The sequence below is a fragment of the Condylura cristata genome, unplaced genomic scaffold (assembly GCF_000260355.1).
Source record: "Condylura cristata isolate star-nosed mole 26May11 unplaced genomic scaffold, ConCri1.0 scaffold00015, whole genome shotgun sequence".
In the NCBI taxonomy this organism is placed as follows: Eukaryota; Metazoa; Chordata; class Mammalia; order Eulipotyphla; family Talpidae; genus Condylura; species Condylura cristata.
In genome coordinates, this window is record NW_004567116.1 from 3,518,122 (window position 1) to 3,540,199 (window position 22,078).

Consider the following 22,078-nt stretch of genomic DNA (forward strand, 5'->3'; position numbering starts at 1 on the left):
TCCACCCCCAGACCTCTCCTGGCCCACCCACTGCTGCTCTCAGCAGTGTATTTCAGTAGACCCTCCTGTTCTGCTCCCCATGTCTTTAGTGAATCCTCTCATTCCCTTGCACTCTGGCCTGAACCCCAATTCTGTATGCATAAATAAAAAAATCTTTAAGAAGTCATGACCTTCAAAAGGGTGCATTTTATGGTATGTGAGTTACATATCAATTTAAAAAATTGGTTGCTTCAAAATGTTAAGCAAGTATTAATAAATACTTGTGTGTTTAGCATGTACAGTGTGTATTATTTCTCCAGACAGTCTGGGGAACACAGTAACCATTACAGGCTGGGCCAAGTGCAGTACTTAAAGAAGGCCTGCTACTTCATGAAATTCTTGAAAAGCAGACATTTGCTTTTAGTTGCCAGCAGGAAGTGCGTTCTTCACTGGAGGTGGCAGTCAGGAGTTTGCAAGATGTTTAAAGCAGCAAGCAGCACAATGAAGACCAAAGCTGCCTCACTGATCTGCTGGATGCTAAGGAGCGTTTATGCTAAGGAGTGTTTATGCCAGTCCTGGAAAATGGGGTAACAGAGAATCCCTCTAGTTTCCATTGTTCCACATGGTCGCATCTGTGGATTCGGGGAACCACAGTCGACACTGGATCCCTTTGCCAGGTGCTGTCAAACCCCTGCTTCAAAGTGAACTCACTACCCCAAGCGAACACCTACTCCAGTATTGCAGTCCTGTCTATGGTTGGATAATGCTTCAAACCAAAATCTGCCTCTTCGCATGGAAGCACAGAGCAGACGCCTATAGCCTTCATAGACTGAGAATTTGCTGATAAGCTATAATCTTGTTTCAAATAACCATCTTTCCCCTCCACCGTCAGATTTCTAGTTTAGGGTTCCATTACTTTCTTCTTTTTTAAGATTTATTTATGCATACAAGAATTGGGGTATAAGCCAGAGGTGTGTGGGTAAGTGTTTACAGAGAGCAGAACAGGCCAATCGACTAAAATACTCTTGCTGAGGGGAGCAGCGGAGAGACAGTAGAGGTCTGCTGTTCCCAGTGGGTCAACCCCCTGCTGCAGTGGCTGAGGACAGCTTCATAGTGCTGTAACTTTAACACTTGCACCACCAGGGAGGCTCAGGAAAATGTTTTAAACTTTCCATTATGTCCCTTAACCAATGAACTTAACCAGTGTCCCTTAACCTTAAGGTTCATTAAGTGTGAACCTTAACATCCACTGTAAATGCTTTTTCTTCCATTAAACCCTCAAATCCAGTGTGGAAAGCATTAAGGATTGGTAGGGTGAGCAGCGTCCTTTCCACCAATTGAATTGTGAATACAGAGTTCCAGGTACCCCCAGCTGATTATGCAGGATGTGGGCTACAGACTACTTCACACTGCCTGCCTCTGTCCAGATTCCCGTTCCCAGTACCTCCATTAGGAACTGGCCTTGAGTGGACCCTTTCCACTTTTCTCTTTACAATGCACTAAAAGGATTAATGCAGTAATTCCTCAAATGCTTTCAAATATGAGCTTTATTTTTTTCCTTAATGATGCACAAGAAAGCTTGCTGTAACACTGAATCTTTGGGAAAGAAAAACAAAATAGAAGATAAAGCCAGAAAATAAAAAGCAGTTCAAACAAACACAACTTTGGCCAAACTTGTTAACACACTAGGCTTTGCAACTTAAGCAGCTTAGAAGAGAACGACAATATTATACACATTGTTGGTTGTGTCCTTCATTTCCTAAGATTACTTGATAGAAAATCTTTTTGTGGTAAGCCGGTAGCTGTTACTGATTGGTACAAGGACATGCAAAGAACAGCCCACTTCACTGGGAGAGGGGAAGGTAAATGAAAGACTCGAGCACAGTGGCAAAGCTATGGCGGGTTTTTCTGTTTCAGAAATCGGCCTGTGTGTGACAGCTGATGACAAGCTTCTCTCTCCCCTTGCGACAAGGAGGGGTACTGCACACCTCTGACTACACTGCTGAACATGTACGTTACTCACCAGAGTGAACAGAACAGGAAAGGAGTTCCTGGTTGATGGAGCCTGCTATCAAGTCCTAGCTGCATGAGACCTGGAACCTGTACCCAGGCCCAGTACAGCTACCAGAAAGTTCTGTCAGGTGTTTGGAAGGCACTAAGGAAGGAGAAGTCTTGTTTCCCTCTGTAAACAACTGAGCTCTTGCAAAATACAAGGTGACAGGTAAAGGACAGATGTATGTTCTTATCTGAGATTATTTCTAGCAGCCTGACATCTTTCTTATGTCCTTTAGCGAAAGAAGCATACCCTAGATGCCCAATCTATTACAAAATTAAAATGTTTACTTGGGTGTTTTTGGCATGAAGGCTGATGGGCTCAAATGAAAAGGTAAATGCTTGATTCCTGAGGTTTTACAATAGAAGAATTTAATGAAAAAATAAAGAAGTATACTACCTTAGTAATCTGAGTATGAACAACAGCAAGGAGTAGAAGTTACCCAAGGAAACAGTGGAATCCAGGTACTATGTAAGAAAAAAAAATATGATTGTAGTTGGTATATTAAGGAGTTAAACAAAAATAGCTGATTTAAAAATCTTTCCTTTTGCTGTTTAATGTCTGTCCAAATTATAGTTTCCTAGCTGGTGGCCTGTGTAACTGTAGCTTTGGGTATCTGAGAGAACAATGGAGAAACTCCTTTCCGTCCAGCCTTACTCTCTCATCCTCTGCCGCTGCTCCTCTGTACACAACTACATTAAGCTCACCCACCAGGCCTGTGCCGTAGATATGATCAATTCCACCCCAGCTGGTGAGTGATTTCTGGTTGTTTCTTCCAAGTGAATGTCCCCAAGAATGCCGGGAATTGAGAGCTCCACAATATATGGATGGATAGCCAAGAGGTGAAGATTTTGGACAGAAATGAAAACAAAACAGAAATCCATTGGGTCAGCAATGTGGTGCTGATTACTCTTACTGAGGCCCCCCTCAATAAGTCATTAATGGTTCCCCTAAGTTCAAGTGAGAAGCATCTTTCTTCTTTGTTAACCAAACATTCCTAGGTAGAGTTGCTTCTCTTTCCGACGGTAGCTGCTGAGTTCCGACTGTGTTAGCTGGAGGTATCTCCGGACATTGGCATCTGAGGAGAGGACAAAGAAGCCAATTAGAGACAGTGCAGACCATAATCTTAGCTCAGGATAGGAAAGGATTGTTAGTACACTTTCATTAAAAAAAAATCTTGCAATATTGCCTCTCCACTTTTGGCGACGATCAAGGGGCGGGTCTGTTCTTACCAGTTCAGTATCGGATATGTCCTCTATCCAGGGTCAATACAGTAAATGGATTTTTGGAGGAGGGGCATGGGATCACTCCGTGCATCGGCCTGGTTTGGCAGGGCCTCCAGAAAACAACCCCCTCTCTTAAAATTCTAGGGTCCTCCCTGGTGGCACAAGGGTTACAATTTCAGTGCTACCAAACTATCACTGGCCACTGTGGCAAGAGTTTGATCCCCAGCCAGGGAGCTTCCCACAGGGCACAGCAGACCTCTCCTGTCTCACCAGCTGCTCCCCTTAGCAGACTATTTCAGTACATCCACCTGCTCTGCTCCCCACCCTCCAGCCCCCACATCTCTGGCCTGGATCCCAGTTCTTGTATACTTAAAAAAATAAATAAATAGGCCCTCCCTGGTGGTGCAGCGGGTTAAAGCACTGCACTGAGAAGCTAAAGCCACTTCCGCATGAGTTCGATCCCAGCCTGCCCTGGAGGTGACCACATGGCGCGGCAGACCTCTCCTGACCCGCCCGCTGCTCCCCTCAGCAGTGTGCTTCATTGATCTGCCTGTTCTGCTTCCCGCTCTGTCTCTGGTGAATCCTCTCACCCTCCGCACCTCTGGCCTGCACCCCAGTTCTGTATGAATAAATGAATAAATCTTTAAAAAAATAAAATAAATAAATAAATAAATAAATCTTTAAAAAAAATTCTACCATTTGAATATGTCACTACTAGTCTATGCAATAGTAAACTCATGAGTTAGTATCAAACTTTGATTTTTTAAAATCTCTTTCTTTACATTGCTGGGCTGGTGGCTCATTTTATAACAAAAGGGGGTTGAAGAAGCAATTATTGTCACAGCAGCACCTCTGGACATGCTAGGTGGCAGCTAATCTGTGTACTTAAAGGTAATAAACAGGAAAGAATGGCTCAGAGTTCACAGTGGCTTACCCATTCATCTGTGAGTTTTCCCTGCACTGTTTCTGTTTCTAGCATCTAGTAACTGTTCTACACCAGATTAAAAAGGAAAAAAAAAGAAGCAAATGTTTAGTAGTGAACCCCCTATGTGGGAATGGGCCTGTCATCTGCCTCACAAAATCCCTTTTTCCATGGAAACAAGGTACCACGTCTCCAGTTTTCTCGCAGTTGGCCTGCCTCGGTTTAGCTGAGCTGAAGGATAAAATGATAGATAGTAAAAGCAAAAGCTGACCTCAGCTGGAGAGCGGTAAGAAGTAAGTATTATCAAATTTATTCATTGGAATCCAAATTCTATTTTGGTTACCTTGAAAAACAATGCTTTAAAAAAAAAACAAAAAAACAAAAAACAGGGCTGTCCCTGATGACACACAGGTTAAAACACAGCACTTTGAAGCTAACTGCAGCCACTGCAGCATAAGTTTGATCCCGGCCAGGGAGTGACCCACATGGCGCAGCACACCTTTCCTGTCTCCCTGCTGCTCCCCTCAGCAATATATTTCAGTCAGTTTGCCTGTTCTGCTCCCCACTCTGTCTCTGGTGAATCCTCTCACTGCCCCTGCACCTCTGGCCTGTATCCCATTTCTGTATGCATAAATAAATAAAATCTAAAATCTTTAAAAAAAAAAAAACATGCTTTAAAATGTCTATCAGGGAGGATGGGAGGTTCTATATGTCACAGTTGATTCATAAGTATTTCTGGGGGACATATAATATTGCTTCCTGTGAAGACAAGACTGTAAGAGTAGAAGGCCTGTTCACTGTACCCCTTTTTTGAATTTTGAAGCAAGTAAATCAAAAATTTCAAAGAATTGGGAAAATAAAAGAAAACCTCTCACAGAGAGCACCTTTGCAGGACAACTTTCACTGGTGCATTCCCCTTCGCTCACCTTTCGGCTGTCGGCTGACAGCAGCCAGGAGGTAGTGCCGCGCCTGCTCATAGTCCTGCAGGTGGAAAAAGGCCACCCCAGCCCGGTACAAGGCCTTGGCATTGTCAGGCTGGCGTTCAAGGACTTTCTGGCTGTATTCTTTCACACGTTCGTAGTTTACAGGCTCCATCTGAAGGAGACAAGCTGAGGGGGCCAGAGAAAGGAGGAGAGAAGGAGAGGGACCGTGTTACATTGTTACCCAGGCCAATTCAAGGCAGTCCCAAATACAGGGACATCGGCATTACTCCACAAAGAAATGTAAGCATCTTCCAGACAGTCTTCAAGGCACCCAGGAGGCAGCAGTGAACAGTCTTTACACACCTTCAACCTACTGCATATCTAGTGTTGGGTTAGGTGAGGCTGTGTGACTTTAACATTGACTTGAGTCTTCTTCCTGTTGTCTCTTCTACCCAAGGGTCTCTGCCTTGAATCTCTTATTTTACTGAAGTTCTTGTTTGCAGCTTTGTTAACAACAAATTTGCATGAATTGTGTGATGCAACAGCCAGCACCATGTTCCTCTAATAATATTCTCATCTACACTACAATATCAGTTTAATGAAGAAATCAAGGCTCGGAGAGGTCAGGTAACTTGTTCAAGATCCCACAGATTCTAGATGGAGTGACTAAGAAATCTGAACATAAGACTCTGTAACTCCAAAATTATTGCTCTCAATGACAATATGTTACTTCACTCTTCCCTTGGATGATTTAATGGAACCTCAAACAACAGATCTGTTTAAGAGGCAATGTTCAGGTCTTTCTACAGTGAAGGACGATGCAGTCCCTATTTCTTATTTGTGAGAATTAAACACACAAGGTACTATCAACCGTGGTGCTGACAGATGGAGAATTGGGGTGATGAGGACATTTAAAGGGTCTGGGCTCCAGTTTGCATTCCCAAACAACGTCTCCCACTGGGTGGTCATCTGAATTATACTTAAGTTATTTCCCCAGGCGTCAACTAATCCATCACCATAGCTTCCTTCATTCCCCTGACAACAGTTACAGAGCACTGACCATGTGCTAGGCAGAGCTAGGAGCAGGGGATAAGCACAAGGCAGACATCTTGAGGAGAAGTGAATATGGCTTTTACCCTCATACCCAAGTCAGAGGATTACACAATAAACAGATTAATGTTTTACATTGCTTTGAGGAATCTAGAATTGTGCCGAGAGTAAATGAGGTCAGAGTGCTGCTGGGTTACAGGAGGTCTCTCTAAGAAAGTGACTTTTGTGCCAAGATCTGAGTGACAAGGGGAGTTCTGAGGACAGAGCTTCTAAGGGAGAGAAGAGAACCTGTGGACCTGGAGGGGGAATGTGACTTCAGTGTCTGGAGGAATCAGGCCCTGCAGGTGAGGGTCAGAATCTGGATTGTTTCCTAAACGCCATGAGATACCCCAAGAACATTTCAGGCAGGACAAGATCTGACCCCCTTATCTGTAAAATGGAGATCATCATAACCACCATGCAGAATGTTGGTGAAGATGAGAAAAAATAGAAATAAACTGCCCAACATGTTACAGATGTGTGCTGAACGAAATCTGTTAATTCAGCGAGTCTTCACCATCATCTACTAGGCATGCGCAAGCCAGTAGCTAAGTCAAGTCCACCTGGAGAATCAAGCTATTTACAATTACCCAATCTCCAAAACATTTCATTTTCTTGATGGAAATGAGTCAATTTCTAGTCTCTAAAATATGTATTCTAATCTCTAAACAGGTATTCTAGTAACAGGTATTCTAGTCTCTAAAATAAAGTGTATACCATGCTGCAAAAAGAACGTTAAGCCCCGTTGTTAAGACTAGCCAGGTTTAATTTCAACTCCCCTACTGTCTAGCTGTTTGCTTCCTTAAACCCACCTCAAAGGGGGCCTCCCTGGTAGCCCAGGGGTTAAAGCCTCAGGGCTATCAAGCCATGGACAGCACCTGTGACCTGAGTTGCATCTCCAGCCTGGGAGCTGACCCCCATGGTGCAGCAGACCTCTCCTGTCTCCCCACTGTTCCTCACAGCAGTGTATTTCAGTAGATCCTCCGGTTCAGCTCACCACTCTGGTGAATCTTCTCACTCCCCACCCTCCACCTGCACAGCCCCCCATGCCTCCTGCACTTCTAGCCTACACCCCAGTTCTTGTATGCATAAAAAACAAACACCCACCCACCTCAGTGGGCTGTTGTGACATTTAAACAGGTAATATATGTAAAGGGCTTAAAGCACTGTGGCATTTCATAAATGTTACTCTGATGAACCCTCTCTGATCACTTTTTTTAACTGTTACCATTCTGGGCCGAGGCCGTGCTATCCTCATTTTGTTCTTTATTCCTTTCCACAGTGTTTAGCACCTTCTTATATATTATGCATGCCCCTTTTGTTAACTGCCCTTTACTTGAAAACGTTCCAAGAGCAGGGATCTTTGTTTTATTACACAGCTGTGTCCTTGGTACACTCAAATCATCGTTAAATAAAATGAACTGAACATTAGCTACAACTACTGTTACTCTTATTTGTGTCTAAGAGAAGCACTGGTACACAGCAATAAAAAAGACTGTCACCAAATCAGAGCAGAGCATTGTAGTAACAAAGAAAATTACATTTCTTTCACAACCATTACCATTACAACGTGTGAAAACTATTCTTAACCAGCGCTAACCTAAGTTCAGTATTTTCTCTATAAAGTGTGACATGTGATAATTCTTAAGGCTATCAGCACTGCCTGCCTGCAAATTGGCCGGTTCCACCTCAGGCCCCATTAAGTGGGAATCTCTGGGCGCCAGGCTCGGGAGTTATACCTAACATATTCTCCAGGAGAGGGCTATGGAACGCAATCGGAGTGTAGATTGGAACTATATTTCGGTGCATAACTGAACAACGGGATGACAGCAGGAAAACACGCCAGTGTTTTCTCCACAGTTCTCAGACTCTCATGTGCCAGTCTTCATACTCTACCCACCCCTTCGCCCTGCTCTTACCAGCTAGATTGTTGTAGCAGTCTGTCTGGGTGGTGTGCAGTATGTTTTCTTGCTCGGCAGTGAGAGCCGGACCCTGAGGTCCTAGATTAGGTATCGGGGAGGGCAGACTTGGATCCAGCCCTCGCAGCTGAAGCAGAGCTCGATGGTACCTACTCACAGCGTCTCGGTATTTCCCTTCCCGGTAACGCTGGTTCCCTTTCTCCTTGTACAGCTGAGCCTCCTGCAGGCGCTTCTCCATAACTCTGTCGCCCGGTGTGCTTGCAGAACCGGGAAATGAAGGCACTGAAGCTCTGGGATGGGAGCAAATGAACTGATTTTGGCGGCCGATGATTTCGGCAAACAAGAGATGGCCCTTCCCCAGGAGGCCCCGAGGGGAGTGGGCTTGGATTCTGACAGCCCTTTCCTCTCTGCAGTGTTTCTCAATCTCTAGAAGTGCTGGAAACTAGTCAGGGCGTGAATGAAGTAGTAAAGCCAGAAACTGAGTGACTCCCTACAGAGGTGCTGCCGGGGTTGAGAACCCCCTAGCAGGAGACTCTCTGCTAAGGTCTGGTCGCCGGCGTGAGAACGCCGGCTGAATTTGCTTCCTCCTCTTCTCGTGGACACACCTCCCTGACCTGGAAGTGGAAGGGGGGGGTAGGCTGGAACGCCTGCTAAAAGCAGTCTGGAGGACTCTGGCCTCCACGCCGGCCCTTTATTTGCACTTATTCAACGGGCACTCGTGGACGTTTTTTGCCAGGGGCCGGCGAGCCGCAGCGAGGGCGGCCCACAACACAAGGGTCGAGGCCGAGGTGCTCCGCGCCCTCCGCCAGGCCCCCCGCCCGGAAGTGCCCCCAGCGTCTGGGTTTCCGGGAGGGAACCCGGCGTGTCTCCCGACAGTTTGCCGTCTAAAGGCCGCGCGCAATGCGCCACACCGCCCAATCAGAGGCGCCCCCGGAAAAGTAATCCCGCAGAAACGACCCCGCCTCTCCAGCCTCCCTGCGGACCGACCCGGAAAAAAAAAAACAACTCCTACAGTTCCGCCAATTGGAAAATTCCAGGCGGCTCCAGGTGGCCAATCAGAGTTGCAGATGGCGATTCAAGTTGGCCAATAGGAGAGAGAAGGGGGAGAACGGGGCGTCTGTTGCTGGGTAGAGTTGGGGCTTGAGCCCTGAGGACCCGGACTTGCGGCACTCGGTTTCGGGGAGCCCTTTTGTTTACTAGCCAGGAAAACAGTGACTAGTGGGCTTTCGCGATGCATCAGTTACCCCTCTCTTGGTTATATTTTCTTAGTTCTCAAGAAGCAGCTGCACGCACAGAAGGCAGGGCAGACTGACTAGCAAGTAAGCCCTGAGCCCCAGCGCGATCGGACGCCCCACGCGGGGAAGGGTGTTGCCAGCCACAGAGAGACGTGTGTGTGCGCAGGGCCTCGGGCTACAAGTGCGGAGGGCCGGACCGCTAACGCCTCCTGCTACGAGGCACTTGAGCTCCAGCCAGTCTCGTCTGCGGCCTCCGTGCGGCTGCGCAGTGGAACCGCGGGTGGCGATTGGCTAGGGGCTGAGAGGGGGCGGGAGGTGGAGGGAGGGACGTCTGTCGTCCACGGCGCGCGCCCGGCAGCGGCGGGGGAAGTTAGGGGGCAGGAAGGGAAGCGACTCCCGGCCGCGTTGTTTTGGGCTCTGTGGGCCGAAAGGGGGAGGGCAGCAGGAAGGAGCCGCGAACACTACGCAGCGCAGGCTGCGCGCGACCGGCCTGCGTGCGTACGTGCGTGCGCTCGCTCGCGCGGGCTCCGTGCTGGCGCGTGAGGCGGAGGCGGGCGGCGGCGGCGCCTGCGCGGTCCGGCTCGGTCGACGGTTCGCAGGGGAGGAGGCGGCGGGAGGCGGAGGAGGCGGCGGCGGCGATGGAGGTGAAGCGGCTGAAAGTGACCGAGCTGCGGTCGGAGCTGCAGCGGCGGGGCCTGGACTCGCGCGGCCTCAAGATGGAGCTGGCGCAGCGGCTGCAGGAGGCGCTGGACGCCGAGATGCTCGAGGACGAGGCCGGCGGTGGCGGGGCCGGGCCCGGCGGGGCCTGCAAGGCGGAGCCTCGGCCTGTGGCCGCGTCGGGCGGCGGCCCGGGCGGGGACGAGGAGGAGGACGAAGAGGAGGAGGAGGAGGACGAGGAGGCCCTGCTGGAGGACGAGGACGAAGAGCCACCCCCTGCCCAGGCCTCGGGTCAGGCGGCGCAGCCGCCGCCGGAGCCCCCGGAGGCGGCAGCCATGGAGGCCGAGGCCGACCCCGAAGCTTCCGAGAAGCCGGCGGAGGAGGCCACGGCCGGGTCAGGTGGGGTAAATGGTGGCGAAGAGCAGGGCCCCGGCAAGGGGGAGGAAGACGAGCCGGAGGAGCGGAGCGGAGACGAGACTCCAGGATCCGAGGCGCCGGGTGACAAGGCCGCAGAGGAGCAGGGTGAGGAGCTGGCAGCGGAGCCCGGCTCCAGACTGCCCGGTGCGCCCCTGATCCAGCACCCAGCCCAGCACCGCGGGGTCCGATCCCTTGTATTCATTTGCCAGAATTTGCAAGACTCCTTTCACTATTTGATGGGACTCCCCAGGGGAGGTGGCTTTTCTTATCTACCCGCCTTTGGGAAGGGGGGGGGGCTAGTGGCTGCCTCTGGTGGCCCCACTCGCTGCAAGAGGGTTCCATGGTGGTAGTGGATGGAAGTGAGCGGTTTTGCTTGCGAACTGCTTGTAGCTAGCTACCTGTGGAGCAGGCTCTCCTGGTGCTGGGTATCTTTTTCCTGAAATGAGAATGAGCGAGGGAATTGGCGATTACACGGGCAGTCTGGCCGAATGTTGGAGGCTTCGGCCTGTGGACTGCGCTACTGTTGACTTTTTTCGCCATAAAAATGTTAAGCAATAAACTAAGTTCATCAAAGTTTGCTCCAGCACATTGCTAGAGTTTGAGCCACACAGAGGATCCGCAAATCAGACCTTGTTCCTGCTTTAGAAACAGGGTGCAACTTGTGTGAGTGTCAAGTTTAATTATCTAGCGAAGAGAAAATTAATCTAGATCATTTGCATATAAGTTAATGTTGTTTGGCCCGGTTTTTTTCCCCTTTGCTTGTTTTCTTAAGATTCAACGTTCAGCTTCCCATTGGTTGGATGGGTGGGCAAATTTGTAGGCCGGTACAGCACGCTGGCCTTCTGCATTTCACATTCCTAACTTCCTGAATTGAAATGAGTGAGGTGTTCGCGATCCATTGAGTAACCTTGTGGATGAGAATGTGTAGCGTCACCCCGGGGAACTGGTGACCTTTCTCTCTTCCTTTGAAGTAATTGAATAGTTATAGAGCTGATCCATAACTGTCAGAGTAGAGAGTTAACTAGAGCTGCTTCCAAGTCTTACAGGGAAGTGAGTTGCTTAGTTATTTTTTAAATACCTTTTTACCGCTGCTACTTCGTATCATGGTAAAATTGGAACCCATTCTATGACAGTCACATGCAACTTGCAAATTGTTTGTCCTGTGTCCTGGAACAAGAATCCCATTACATAACCTTTGACTTACTGTGTATCCCAAATAGCTGATAAAAAAGTGTGAAGAATAAAAGGCTGTTTTAAGGAAATTATTTAAAATCTTCTACAAGTGGCAGATTTTTAACAGCCTAGGGGAAAATTCCAGGTTTTTCTTTACTCTTGTAAAGAATGTTGCTAAATATATGACAACACCTTTCTGCCCCAAATTATGTGCAGTAAAATTGCGGTATTATTTATGGCTCTCTTGTGACTTAAAGGTTTGCTTTTGCAACTTTAAGTAAAAAGCCATGATTAAAAATACAATTCTGTGTCATGCACCTGAGCCATTTGCATGGATGGTTATGCATTTTTAAGCTGGAAGGGCAAACTTTTTTTGTTGCTTTTTGCAAAATCCAGACACATCTATCATGAAGCTGTGAGAAAGTGTGTGAAAATATGTATTAACTAACTTAAATTCAAATCTGATAAGAATCAAAATTAAATTAATCCGTGAAAATTGTTTTTAAGACTTAGAGGACTTTTTATGTTATATTGGTGGGGAAATGGTAAGTTTGACCTGATTTTAGCAGATAAATTTAGAAGGCAAAAAATTGACCAATTTCTGTCTACTGCTTGACTGTAATTAGCTCATAATTTTTTTTAATTTAATAAAATCCCTGTCAATGATAGGGAAATAATTTTTGGATATAAAATTTCTGTGGCTGCAATGGGGAAAATCTGGCTGTTTTTTGATTAGTCAGAAATTCAGATTTCCCTTTTGTCTTTGTTGGTTTTGAGCTTAATCTACATTCCAAGTATGAAAACTGCTGATTCTCTTTCCCTCCTTTTTGTAGGAGATGACCAAGATAGTGAAAAGTCAAAACCAGCAGGCTCAGATGGTGAGCGGCGGGGGGTAAAGAGACAGCGGGATGAAAAGGATGAACACGGCCGAGCTTACTATGAATTCCGAGAGGAGGCTTACCACAGCCGGTGAGGGAGACAGCCCCTTTCGTTGAAAGGAGTGTCTGCTCCGAATTTGGCATACCTGATGTTGATTGGAAAGTTTGGAAAGATGGGTGGATTAAAAATGGAATAGGTTTTAGAGGCCTAAGTTATAGATGGAATCTGCACTACAAGCTCTTGTTACCTTTTCCCATTTGTTGAAAGAAGCTGTCTGTTGGCATTTCACACTCATTGACAGTTTAAAATCAGACAGATGTCATGCAGGCCCCCCCTCAAAGGGAGGCTCTGGTTTCATTGTGTCTGCTTTTCTTTCATATGTGTAGCTCAAAGTCGCCACCACCCCCTGAAGAAGAGGCAAAAGAGGAGGAGGAGGATCAAACTCTTGTGAACCTGGACACGTGTATGTATAAGACTTGGGGTTTCTTGCCAGTCAGAAGTGATTCTGGCCATCAAAACTTGAAGGCCTGCATATTTTAAGATACTTAACGCAGGGAAGACTTTGTACCCTTTCTTAACAGCTGGGTACATTTGTGTTCTGTTGGTGGCTTGTAAGCACTGGGCATTGGAGTCCACAGATCGCTTTTTTTTTTTTTTTTTAAACAGATACCTCGGATCTTCATTTTCAAGTCAGCAAAGACCGTTATGGAGGGCAGCCACTTTTCTCAGAGAAGTTCCCCACTCTTTGGTCTGGGGCAAGGAGTACTTACGGAGTGACAAAGGGCAAAGTCTGCTTTGAGGCCAAGGTAGTATGTACAGCTTATGAAGACCCTTCATTTATTAAATGTTTCAGTTCCACTGGGTGCTAGACTCCTGCCCATGCACTATGTATTGGCACAGGGAAAACGTGCCTTACTTTAACCATAATTTCAGTTACAGTTACCAAGAAATTAACCTCCATGACTGGTTTTTAGTTCATTGACAAGTGTTACTCTGATAATGAGTTGTGATAATTGTGGTTTTCAGTCTGTTTAAAAATCTTGTTTTTCTCAGACTTTGATCCTGAATTGGTCAGAGTATCTGAGCTTCTTTTCTGATTTGGCCAGGTAACCCAGAATCTCCCGATGAAAGAAGGCTGCACAGAGGTTTCTCTCCTTCGAGTTGGGTGGTCTGTTGACTTTTCCCATCCACAGCTTGGTAAAAAAAAATTTTAACTACCATTAGTGTTTATCACAACAGTACTTGATGGGAATTTTGGATGTATATAACTAATTTGTTACTGTTCTAGGTGAGGATGAATTCTCTTATGGTTTTGATGGACGAGGACTCAAAGCAGAGAATGGGCAGTTTGAGGAATTTGGCCAGACTTTTGGGGAAAATGATGTCATTGGCTGCTATGCTGTAAGTGCTCCTGAAAATTGTTAACTCATAGCAAGGTGTGGATGGAGGGAATTCTGGAATTCAACTCAGCAGCTGTCTTGCATTTGACACGTTGCTTGTTTATATAGCAATCTGAATTTAAAAAATGATTACAAGATTTAATCAACCTCAAATCCTGTAAGACCATATGTGCTTTTGTCTTTTTTTCATTGTAGAATTTTGAGACTGAAGAAGTAGAACTTTCTTTCTCCAAGAATGGAGAAGACCTAGGTGTGGCATTCCGGATTAACAAGGAATCTCTGGCAGACCGGGCCCTCCTACCCCATGTCCTCTGCAAAAATTGTGTTGTAGAATTAAATTTTGGTCAGAAGGAGGAGCCGTTCTTCCCAGCACCAGAAGAGTTTGTGTTCATCCATGCTGTGCCTGTTGAGGACCGCGTTCGCACTGCAGTCCCTCCCAAGACCATAGAGGAGTGTGAGGTATGCGGCCCAGTGTGGAACTTTGCTTTGAGTGGTGGGTAGCTTTTCTTGAACTTTCACTGAGCCAAGACTTGGGAGCCTGTTCAGTTTATATTGGGCTTTGTAAATACAGTCGTCCCCTAACAGCCACGGCATCCCTGGTTCTGTTTACTTGCAGGTCATTCTGATGGTGGGACTGCCTGGATCTGGAAAGACCCAGTGGGCACTGAAATATGCAAAAGAAAACCCTGAGAAAAGATACAATGTCCTGGGAGCTGAGACTGTGCTTAATCAAATGAGGGTGAGTGGGGGAGCGTGGCTAATCAGCTGGTCCTCTTTTCTGGAGATGTGCAGACATTTCTATGGCTTCCCATTGGAGTTACTCTTTCAGGCATCTGAGAACAAGGGTCTCGCAAATTGAGAGATGAGTTCTCAGCATGTGTTCATGGTGGGTTTTTCTTCCATTACTGTGTTGTTAAGTCTCTGAGAGCAGTAAAATCTGGAATAGATCCAGATTGAAACTGAAAACGACTCCTGCAGGAAAGGGATGCTGCGCACAGCCCGAGGAGCAGGAGTGAACTGACATGGTCGCTTTGGTGGCATCTGAAGAGGTGACTCTACTGTGACTCTTGCGCTTTGTCTCATTGTGTAATTTGTTGTATTTCTCTCCACTTCCTTTTACACTGACTAGATGAAGGGGCTCGAGGAGCCAGAGATGGACCCCAAAAGCCGAGACCTTTTAGTTCAGCAAGCCTCCCAGTGCCTTAGTAAGCTGGTCCAGATTGCTTCCCGGACAAAGAGGAACTTCATTCTTGATCAGGTATTGTTCAGATGTTCGAAGTGAGATTTACAGAAGGCGCAAAGATGAAAAATGTGATGTTTATGTGATCTGACAGAATTGTTTATGTCATAATGAGTTGCATTTGTAAGGAGAGATTAGAAGAAGGAAGGGAGTCAGAGTGTCTATTATGGTTATCATATTACTGAACTTAGACATCTCATTAAGAATTTTACCAGAGTATGGGTCCAGGGCCTCCCTGGCGGTGCAGGGGTTAAAGACAGCTAATCAGGCTGTCACCAAACACTGCAGCACAAGTTCTATCCCCAGCCAGCCAGGGAGCCGACCCACATGGCGCAGCAGACCTCTCCTGTCCCGTCCACTGCTCCCTTCAGCTGTGTATTTCAGTGTATCTGCCTGTTCTGCTCCCCAGTCTCTGGTGAATTCCCTCACCTTGCCCCCCACCCTCCACCATGGCCTGAACTGCCCAGTTTCATAAATAAGTTTTTAAAATATATATAAAATCCTTTAAAAAAAAAAAATCTCATGGGCCCAGATTGCAACAGACAGTAAGAGGCTCATTTGGATTCCTGACTCCACCACTTACTAGGTCTGTGACCTTGGAGAGTCTCAGTTTTCCTGATAGGCTTTAAATAGGATAATGTCTGTCATGTAGAGTTTGAGGAATTCAAAGAGATTATGTAGGTAGATCCTTACTTGTTGCCTTACTGATAAAAGATGCTCAGTGTTTTGGTTGAACTTGAGTGGTAGTTTTTATTCCTAAGATATCGGTTATTTCTCTTGTCTCAAGTGTAATGTGTACAACTCTGGCCAACGGCGGAAGCTATTGCTCTTCAAGACTTTCTCACGAAAGGTGGTGGTGGTTGTCCCTAATGAGGAAGATTGGAAGAAGAGGCTGGAGTTGAGAAAGGAAGTGGAGGGAGATGATGTGCCTGAGTCTATAATGCTGGAGATGAAAGGTGGGCCAAAATGACACAAGTTGGGATCCTGTCCTTGGTCAGTTGCACAGCTTATTGGGCCAGATTAGGAACTGGAGTGGTTTTCCACCTCTTACTCTATATTGCACATTAATTGGCTGTGCACTGTTGGTCATCAGTGAATGAGCAGAGTTAATGGGAAGAAGTAGTGGCAGATCATAGGACAACTAAGCCCAAGGGAGACCCTTCATTGACTCATTCATTCATTTAGTAAATACTTAGAGAACATTTGCTCTGTCCAGTACTACTCTGGGTTATAGAGGGAATAATGAAAGCTCCGTCTTCACTCATGTATATGCTAGAGTGGTGCAGATAAAAATATAGCAGTTGAGTAAAGAATCCTAACTGTGTCTTAATTTCTAGTAGAGAACAGTAGGCTTGTTTTGATTATGGGTGAGTGAAATCTGTTATGCCATATAAAGTCTTACAGCAAAATTAACTGCCTTGATGGATCCTACTTCCTGCTCTTCCCTTCAGAGGATGATTTTCCCCTTGCTGCCTTCACCTGCTGGCGTCCCTCTGGCCCTGTCTGCAGTTGGCTCTTGAGATTCTGATAATATCCAGGCAGGGGAGCGAGTTACACATCAGAAAGCTGGATTTGCAAAAACTTACTCAGAATGAACTGTGCCAGTCTGTAACTGTTGTTTAGACCCTTGGAGAGTATTTCAATTTTACAAAACTTTGGATTAACTGAATTTGTCTGAGAATTGAACTGAATTCAGTCTCTTGACTTGATGTCTAGAAACCTGTCACAGGCAGGTGGTAAATGACCGTTGGGCTCTTGTCTCTATCCTCTTTGCATGGATGAATAAGTGCCTTGGGCTTGGGTTAGTTTCTCCTTGCATTCCTTTTAAAAGTGTATTAGCATCTTACCTACCCAACACCAAAACTTTCTCAGTTACTTTTGGATTCTTAACTACCTGCCCCAAGCCTCATACGAAACCTTAGACCCAGTTCACTCCTAATTCATTATGGATCACTCGAGAAGCTGTGAATCTATGGTTTGCAGGTAGTGCCTTGCCTGGATCCGGTACACTTGAGGGGAACTTATGGGATAGAAAGACTTGTTTTACTTATATCTGAGTAGTGATGACTACAGCAGCTTGCTGTGAGTTAGTAGATACGGCTAAGAAAGTCTTACCCTTCCTGAGTGGAGTTTTCATAATGAGCTTTACCTGTCTATGCACTTTTCAGGCCCACAAGCTTCTCTCTTACTCTTGTAGCCAACTTCTCTCTGCCTGAAAAATGCGACTATATGGATGAGGTGACATACGGGGAGCTGGAGAAAGAGGAAGCTCAGCCCATTGTCACTAAGTACAAGGAGGAGGCTAGGAAGCTGCTGCCCCCCTCTGAGAAGCGGACAAACCGCCGGAACAACCGGAACAAGCGCAACCGGCAGAACCGAAGCCGAGGCCAAGGCTATGGTGAGTGCTGGGCCGGCCGTGCTGGCCTCACTCTGGCCTTTGTGCGGCAGGATTCACAAGGAAAGGCTGAGGAGACCAAGTCATGGCCTACCAACGAATAAGGGAATACCTTCTTTGTGGAATTTATTTCTCCGTGTCCTTTACTCCCAGCTTGTGTTTTTCCCCTAATCTTTCAACAAAAGGTAGTTATTTTTCAACAGTAATACTTGTGTCCTTGAAAAGCAGTGCTTGAACCTTGTCATTTGTCCACTTTTCATTTGTACATGAGATCCCCACTTCACTGTTGCAGTGTATCTGAAGGATTTGTGTGGTGAAATCAAATTCTCATCTTGTCTTCTTGCTGTTTCATCTGTTGGAACAACCCAAATGTGTAATCCAGAAAGTGAATGCATCCTGTAATTTGGGAGGTTACAGTGTAACTTGGACTATTAGTGGAATTAGCTTTCCTCCTGAAATTAGTTTGTCAGCCAGCCCCTCTAGTGTGCATTCACTGCCCCTTAAAAAGTGTGTGTGCATGTGTGTGTGTCAGTCAACAAAATTCTGAGTATCTGTTATGCACTAGATACTGCCAGCACCAGCAGTTCCTGCCCAGGAGCTTACTGTCCAGCGTTATCCAAAAGGAGGGGTCTGAGCTTAGGGTTTCTGAGACCCCTTCCGAAGGGCTAGAAGTCATGACCCTGGGAGTGGCAGTCTTTACTCATGTTTCTAACTGCCATATGTGCTCTCGCCATCTTGAATGTTTTACAGGAATTGGGGAGCTTCAGAATCAAAGTGGCTTGGTTTTCTTGCGTCTCTATTCCTCTGCCCTCTCCCCTTAGACTTTTAAAAGATCCTGGCTGGTGCTTTAATTAACATTGTGCAAGCCTGACAGAAGCAGGCCTCCTATTCCCCCAGAATTGCCTTGGGCTCCAGCCTTTTGATTGCTGCTCAGACTGGAGCCAGGACCCCGCCAGCCGTCTGAGCGCCCTCTCCATTTCTCTTCCAGTGGGCGGGCAGCGCCGAGGCTACGACAACCGGGCCTACGGGCAGCAGTACTGGGGGCAGTCTGGAAACAGAGGGGTGAGTGCAGCTCTCCTTCTGCTCCTCCCTCTGGGCCGTGATACCATTCCTTTTGGCTTGGGGGAGCAGAGTGGTTTGGGCTGTTTTCTCAGGGCTTAGGGTGTTGCCCCTAATGTATCCTCCAGAAGGATTTATTCTGGGAAGATTGAACATCTTCATAATACCAAGATAATTGTGTGTCTCGTTCAAGAGGGGATTAGCAGTGGATCATGATGCCGAAAACCCTTAAATCTTCACTTCTCTTTCTCCTTTCTCAGGGTTACCGTAATTTCTACGATCGATACAGGGGAGATTACGATCGATTCTACGGGCGAGATTATGAGTACAACAGATACAGAGACTATTACAGACAGTACAATCGGGATGTAAGTACCTTGGGCTGCAGAGCAAGGGTGAAGGGTCCAGGCCAGAGAAGTGGGTGTCATGCCTGTCCGTCTCAGCCTGCTGAGGCTCTGAGTGATGGGGTTTCCCTTTCTTCTAGTGGCAGAATTACTACTACCACCACCCCCAGGACAGAGACCGATACTACAGGAACTACTACGGTTACCAAGGGTATCGGTGAAGCCCCTGCCATTGTCGCCTATCAGCCATGAAGCTGAATCTCTGGGGGTGCCAGGCACCCTCCAAAACACAACCAAGGAAAACAGGGGCTGTCGGGGTGGGGCTGAGCTGCCAGGGAGGGGTGGTGGGGGGGAGGGTGCACAAGCAGGGATGGGGGAGGGGGGAGGTGGAAACAAACAACAGAAACTGTACATTTTTTTTAAAGTTTGTTGAAAAGAATATTGTCTTATTCTATAAAACATTTCAAACCTAGTTAGATATTTGTAATCAAAAAACATTTGCGCAGAAAGCAGCGCTTAGGGCTGCCTGTCCTATACCCTGCAGTTGGACAGGAAAAGAACTGAAAATGTCACCCTTCTGACATTCTAAGGCAGCTGGACTGGCAGCCACGCAAGGGAGAGTGGTGGCGGTGCGAGGGCACTCTCCGGGGCGGCAGGAGCAGGCAGGAGTGGGCAGGGGAGAGCTTGTGATGACTGGGGCAGTGAAAATAAACGATTGGCTCTTATCAATCACTTGCACCAACTAACCGTTTGTATTTTCTTTGCCGACCTTTCCCTCTTGGGATATCTGGTCCGGTGGGCTGGGAGGCCAAAGTGTCCCTGTCTGCTTTCCTGTGCCTGAGGCACGGAGTCTACCAGTCGGGTGGTTCTATTATATAGGATTCCCAGGCCAGGGGCACGGTGACTGTTCTGATTGCAGAGCAGACTAGCTGGTGCCCCTGTTTAATTTCCATAAAATCTTGGGGGAGAATGGGGTTGCAGCCCTCAGCTTGGAAGATTGTGATTTGCCAGTCTCTACTCTGTCTTCCAAGGTTGAGACAGGTGAAATGTCTCTGGAATCATCTCTGTTAGAGTCTCTGTCCTCTTCTAGTTGAGAGAAGGAACGATTCTCAGGGTTTCAGCTCACACAGAAGCGCAGGGGACTCCTTGCTACGCAGGCTGCGTGGACAGGTGACTCCTGTGGTGAGGCTTCCGGCCCAGGTGCTGAGAACAGTGACTCTTTTATACCACGTGGAGGGCAACCGCCCTGCTGGTTTTTTTGATACACAGGTAGAGAGTAACTAGAAAGGGGAGGGTGGGGGGTGGGAGGCAGCTCAGTGGGGCTGCTGAAACTTGGGGAGAGCGTGAATGCGAGTGAAAGTAATGTGTGCATGAAAGGGAGCACCCTTCCTGGCGTCCTAAGACCAGGATTGCTCCTGGGGTGCTTTCCCTGTGTGTCCCCAGAGAGGCCTCTAGCCAAGAGACTTCATTTGGGAAATTTTTTGTTTGTAACGTTACCAACACCCTCCCGGTTCTTGGCCAGCCACTTCCAGTTGCTGGGCTCGAGAATGCAGTGGGTTATGGGAGTGCTCTCTGAATATTTAGCTTCAGTTTTAATTCATGTTACTGCTCAGCATTGTGTCAGCAAAGAGCTTACTCCGCAGACACCACACCTCAGCACTTCCCAGGGAGGGGAACCCTGGATTGTGCTAGGAAACGCTTCGCTTCATGTCCTCACCTGGGCAGTTCTCTGTTGAAAGTCCTGTGCTGAGATCTGATCTTCCCTCCCTCCCTCATCACTAACTTGCCATGCCGCCCTGCTCTGTGTGCACAGGCCCTCGTTCTGGCCCTCTGCTTCCCCCGTCTGTGACACACTGTTCTCCACAGTACCTCTGACTCAAGGCTGGGACGAGGGCACTGGCGGGAGACACGTCGGCGATGGCCTGCTCGTCGCGCCGTCCTCCCTCCCGGCGCCTGCGCTCCTGCAGTGGCAGTGGGTGAAGTGATTGCATGAACTTTTCTGAAACCTGCTAACTTGTTACTAAGGGAGTTTGAGCAAGTTTTGCTCCTAATGTCAGGGCAAAGAGGTAAAAATTGGAGGCAAAGCAGTTCCCTTAGGGCAAGAATATGCTATATTAGAAAAGAAACTTGAGGCAGAAGCTTCCACCCCTTTTCAACTGTTTAGTCTTCTGGCAGAGAACATCTTTTTACAGTCCCTGATGTGGTTTGGGTATTCTAGGGCCTCAGGGCCAGCTAGGCAAAGCTTAAGCCACTTGGGTTTTTTGATGGGAGGGAGGGTTAAGGGAAGTACTTGCTGTTAAAATTTTTGACAACAGAAAGTCACCCTTTTTTAAAAGCTGTTTTTCCAGGTGGGTGGACAGTGAAACTGCCACGTCTTTGCTGGTTTAGTCCAAGAGATCGCTGGCAACAACAATGGATGTCTGGGTTTTGTTTGTCTCTTCATTATGAAAAAACAAGAGGGAAATGTGGGTGAACGGGAGAGATCCCTGGCCTTGTTTCCTTAGAAGACTTGTTCAGTGTTTTATCTGACGTCTGTTGTAGTTGTAGATGGAAAAGCTTGTGAGAAAAACAAACACCACATGGAGTCTGTAAATGTTTTTGCACAACCTGTAAAGCATTCTTGGAAGTGGCCAGTAAAAAAGGGTTTTACCATTTTAAAAAAATGTAACTGTGTCATTGTTTACATCTGTAACTTTTTCCTCCCCTGTTCTCATTACAACATTCTGGCAAAAATGTAGGCACAGTAGCTTCCAGTTTTAGAATAAATAACCATTTGGATTGAATTCACCCTCTTTCCTGTGGCTGCACTGACTGGGGGTGGAGGATGGAGTGCGTCATTGGGGGATTGACAGATGCGTTTTCAATTGAGGTAACACTGGTTTACACCACCAGGTACACCCATCACCAGATCACTTGTCCATTGCGCTCCCTTCCTCCTCTGTGCTCACCTCACCCCCTCTGAGCATGTCAGTTCTGGAATCAACTTGATTGATCAGAAGAGGCTGCTGTGTTGAGTTGTACCGGGGCCAAATGAGGATGGATTTCCTCTTACCTCTTTATGGTTCTCCCCTACCTAGTCTGCCTTACCTTCACTTGGGAGCCACCCATGCCTTCAGTCTAGGGCTGTTGGCCTGCTTCTGCTAAGAGCTTGAGCCATCGGGGTAGGAG

The 22,078-nt window shown here is 47.1% G+C and overlaps 2 protein-coding genes across 2 annotated transcripts; one reads left to right on the forward strand and one right to left on the reverse strand.

Moving 5' to 3' along the window:
- Positions 1–1,482: 1,482 nt before the first annotated feature.
- Positions 1,483–8,848, reverse strand: TTC9C (tetratricopeptide repeat domain 9C). The gene is made up of 3 exons (XM_004682710.2): positions 8,112–8,848; positions 5,107–5,289; positions 1,483–3,110 (listed from the first exon to the last, which is right to left on the reverse strand). The coding sequence occupies exons 1-3, from the start codon at positions 8,347–8,349 to the stop codon at positions 3,016–3,018; spliced, it is 516 nt and encodes a 171-aa protein (XP_004682767.1). The 5' UTR covers positions 8,350–8,848; the 3' UTR covers positions 1,483–3,015.
- Positions 8,849–9,667: 819 nt separating this feature from the next.
- HNRNPUL2 (heterogeneous nuclear ribonucleoprotein U-like 2) lies at positions 9,668–21,701 on the forward strand. The gene is made up of 14 exons (XM_004682711.2): positions 9,668–10,525; positions 12,427–12,562; positions 12,859–12,935; positions 13,139–13,278; positions 13,579–13,669; positions 13,761–13,873; positions 14,068–14,331; positions 14,489–14,611; positions 15,002–15,130; positions 15,900–16,068; positions 17,310–17,510; positions 18,496–18,569; positions 18,827–18,934; positions 19,051–21,701. The coding sequence occupies exons 1-14, from the start codon at positions 9,985–9,987 to the stop codon at positions 19,129–19,131; spliced, it is 2,247 nt and encodes a 748-aa protein (XP_004682768.1). The 5' UTR covers positions 9,668–9,984; the 3' UTR covers positions 19,132–21,701.
- Positions 21,702–22,078: the final 377 nt, after the last annotated feature.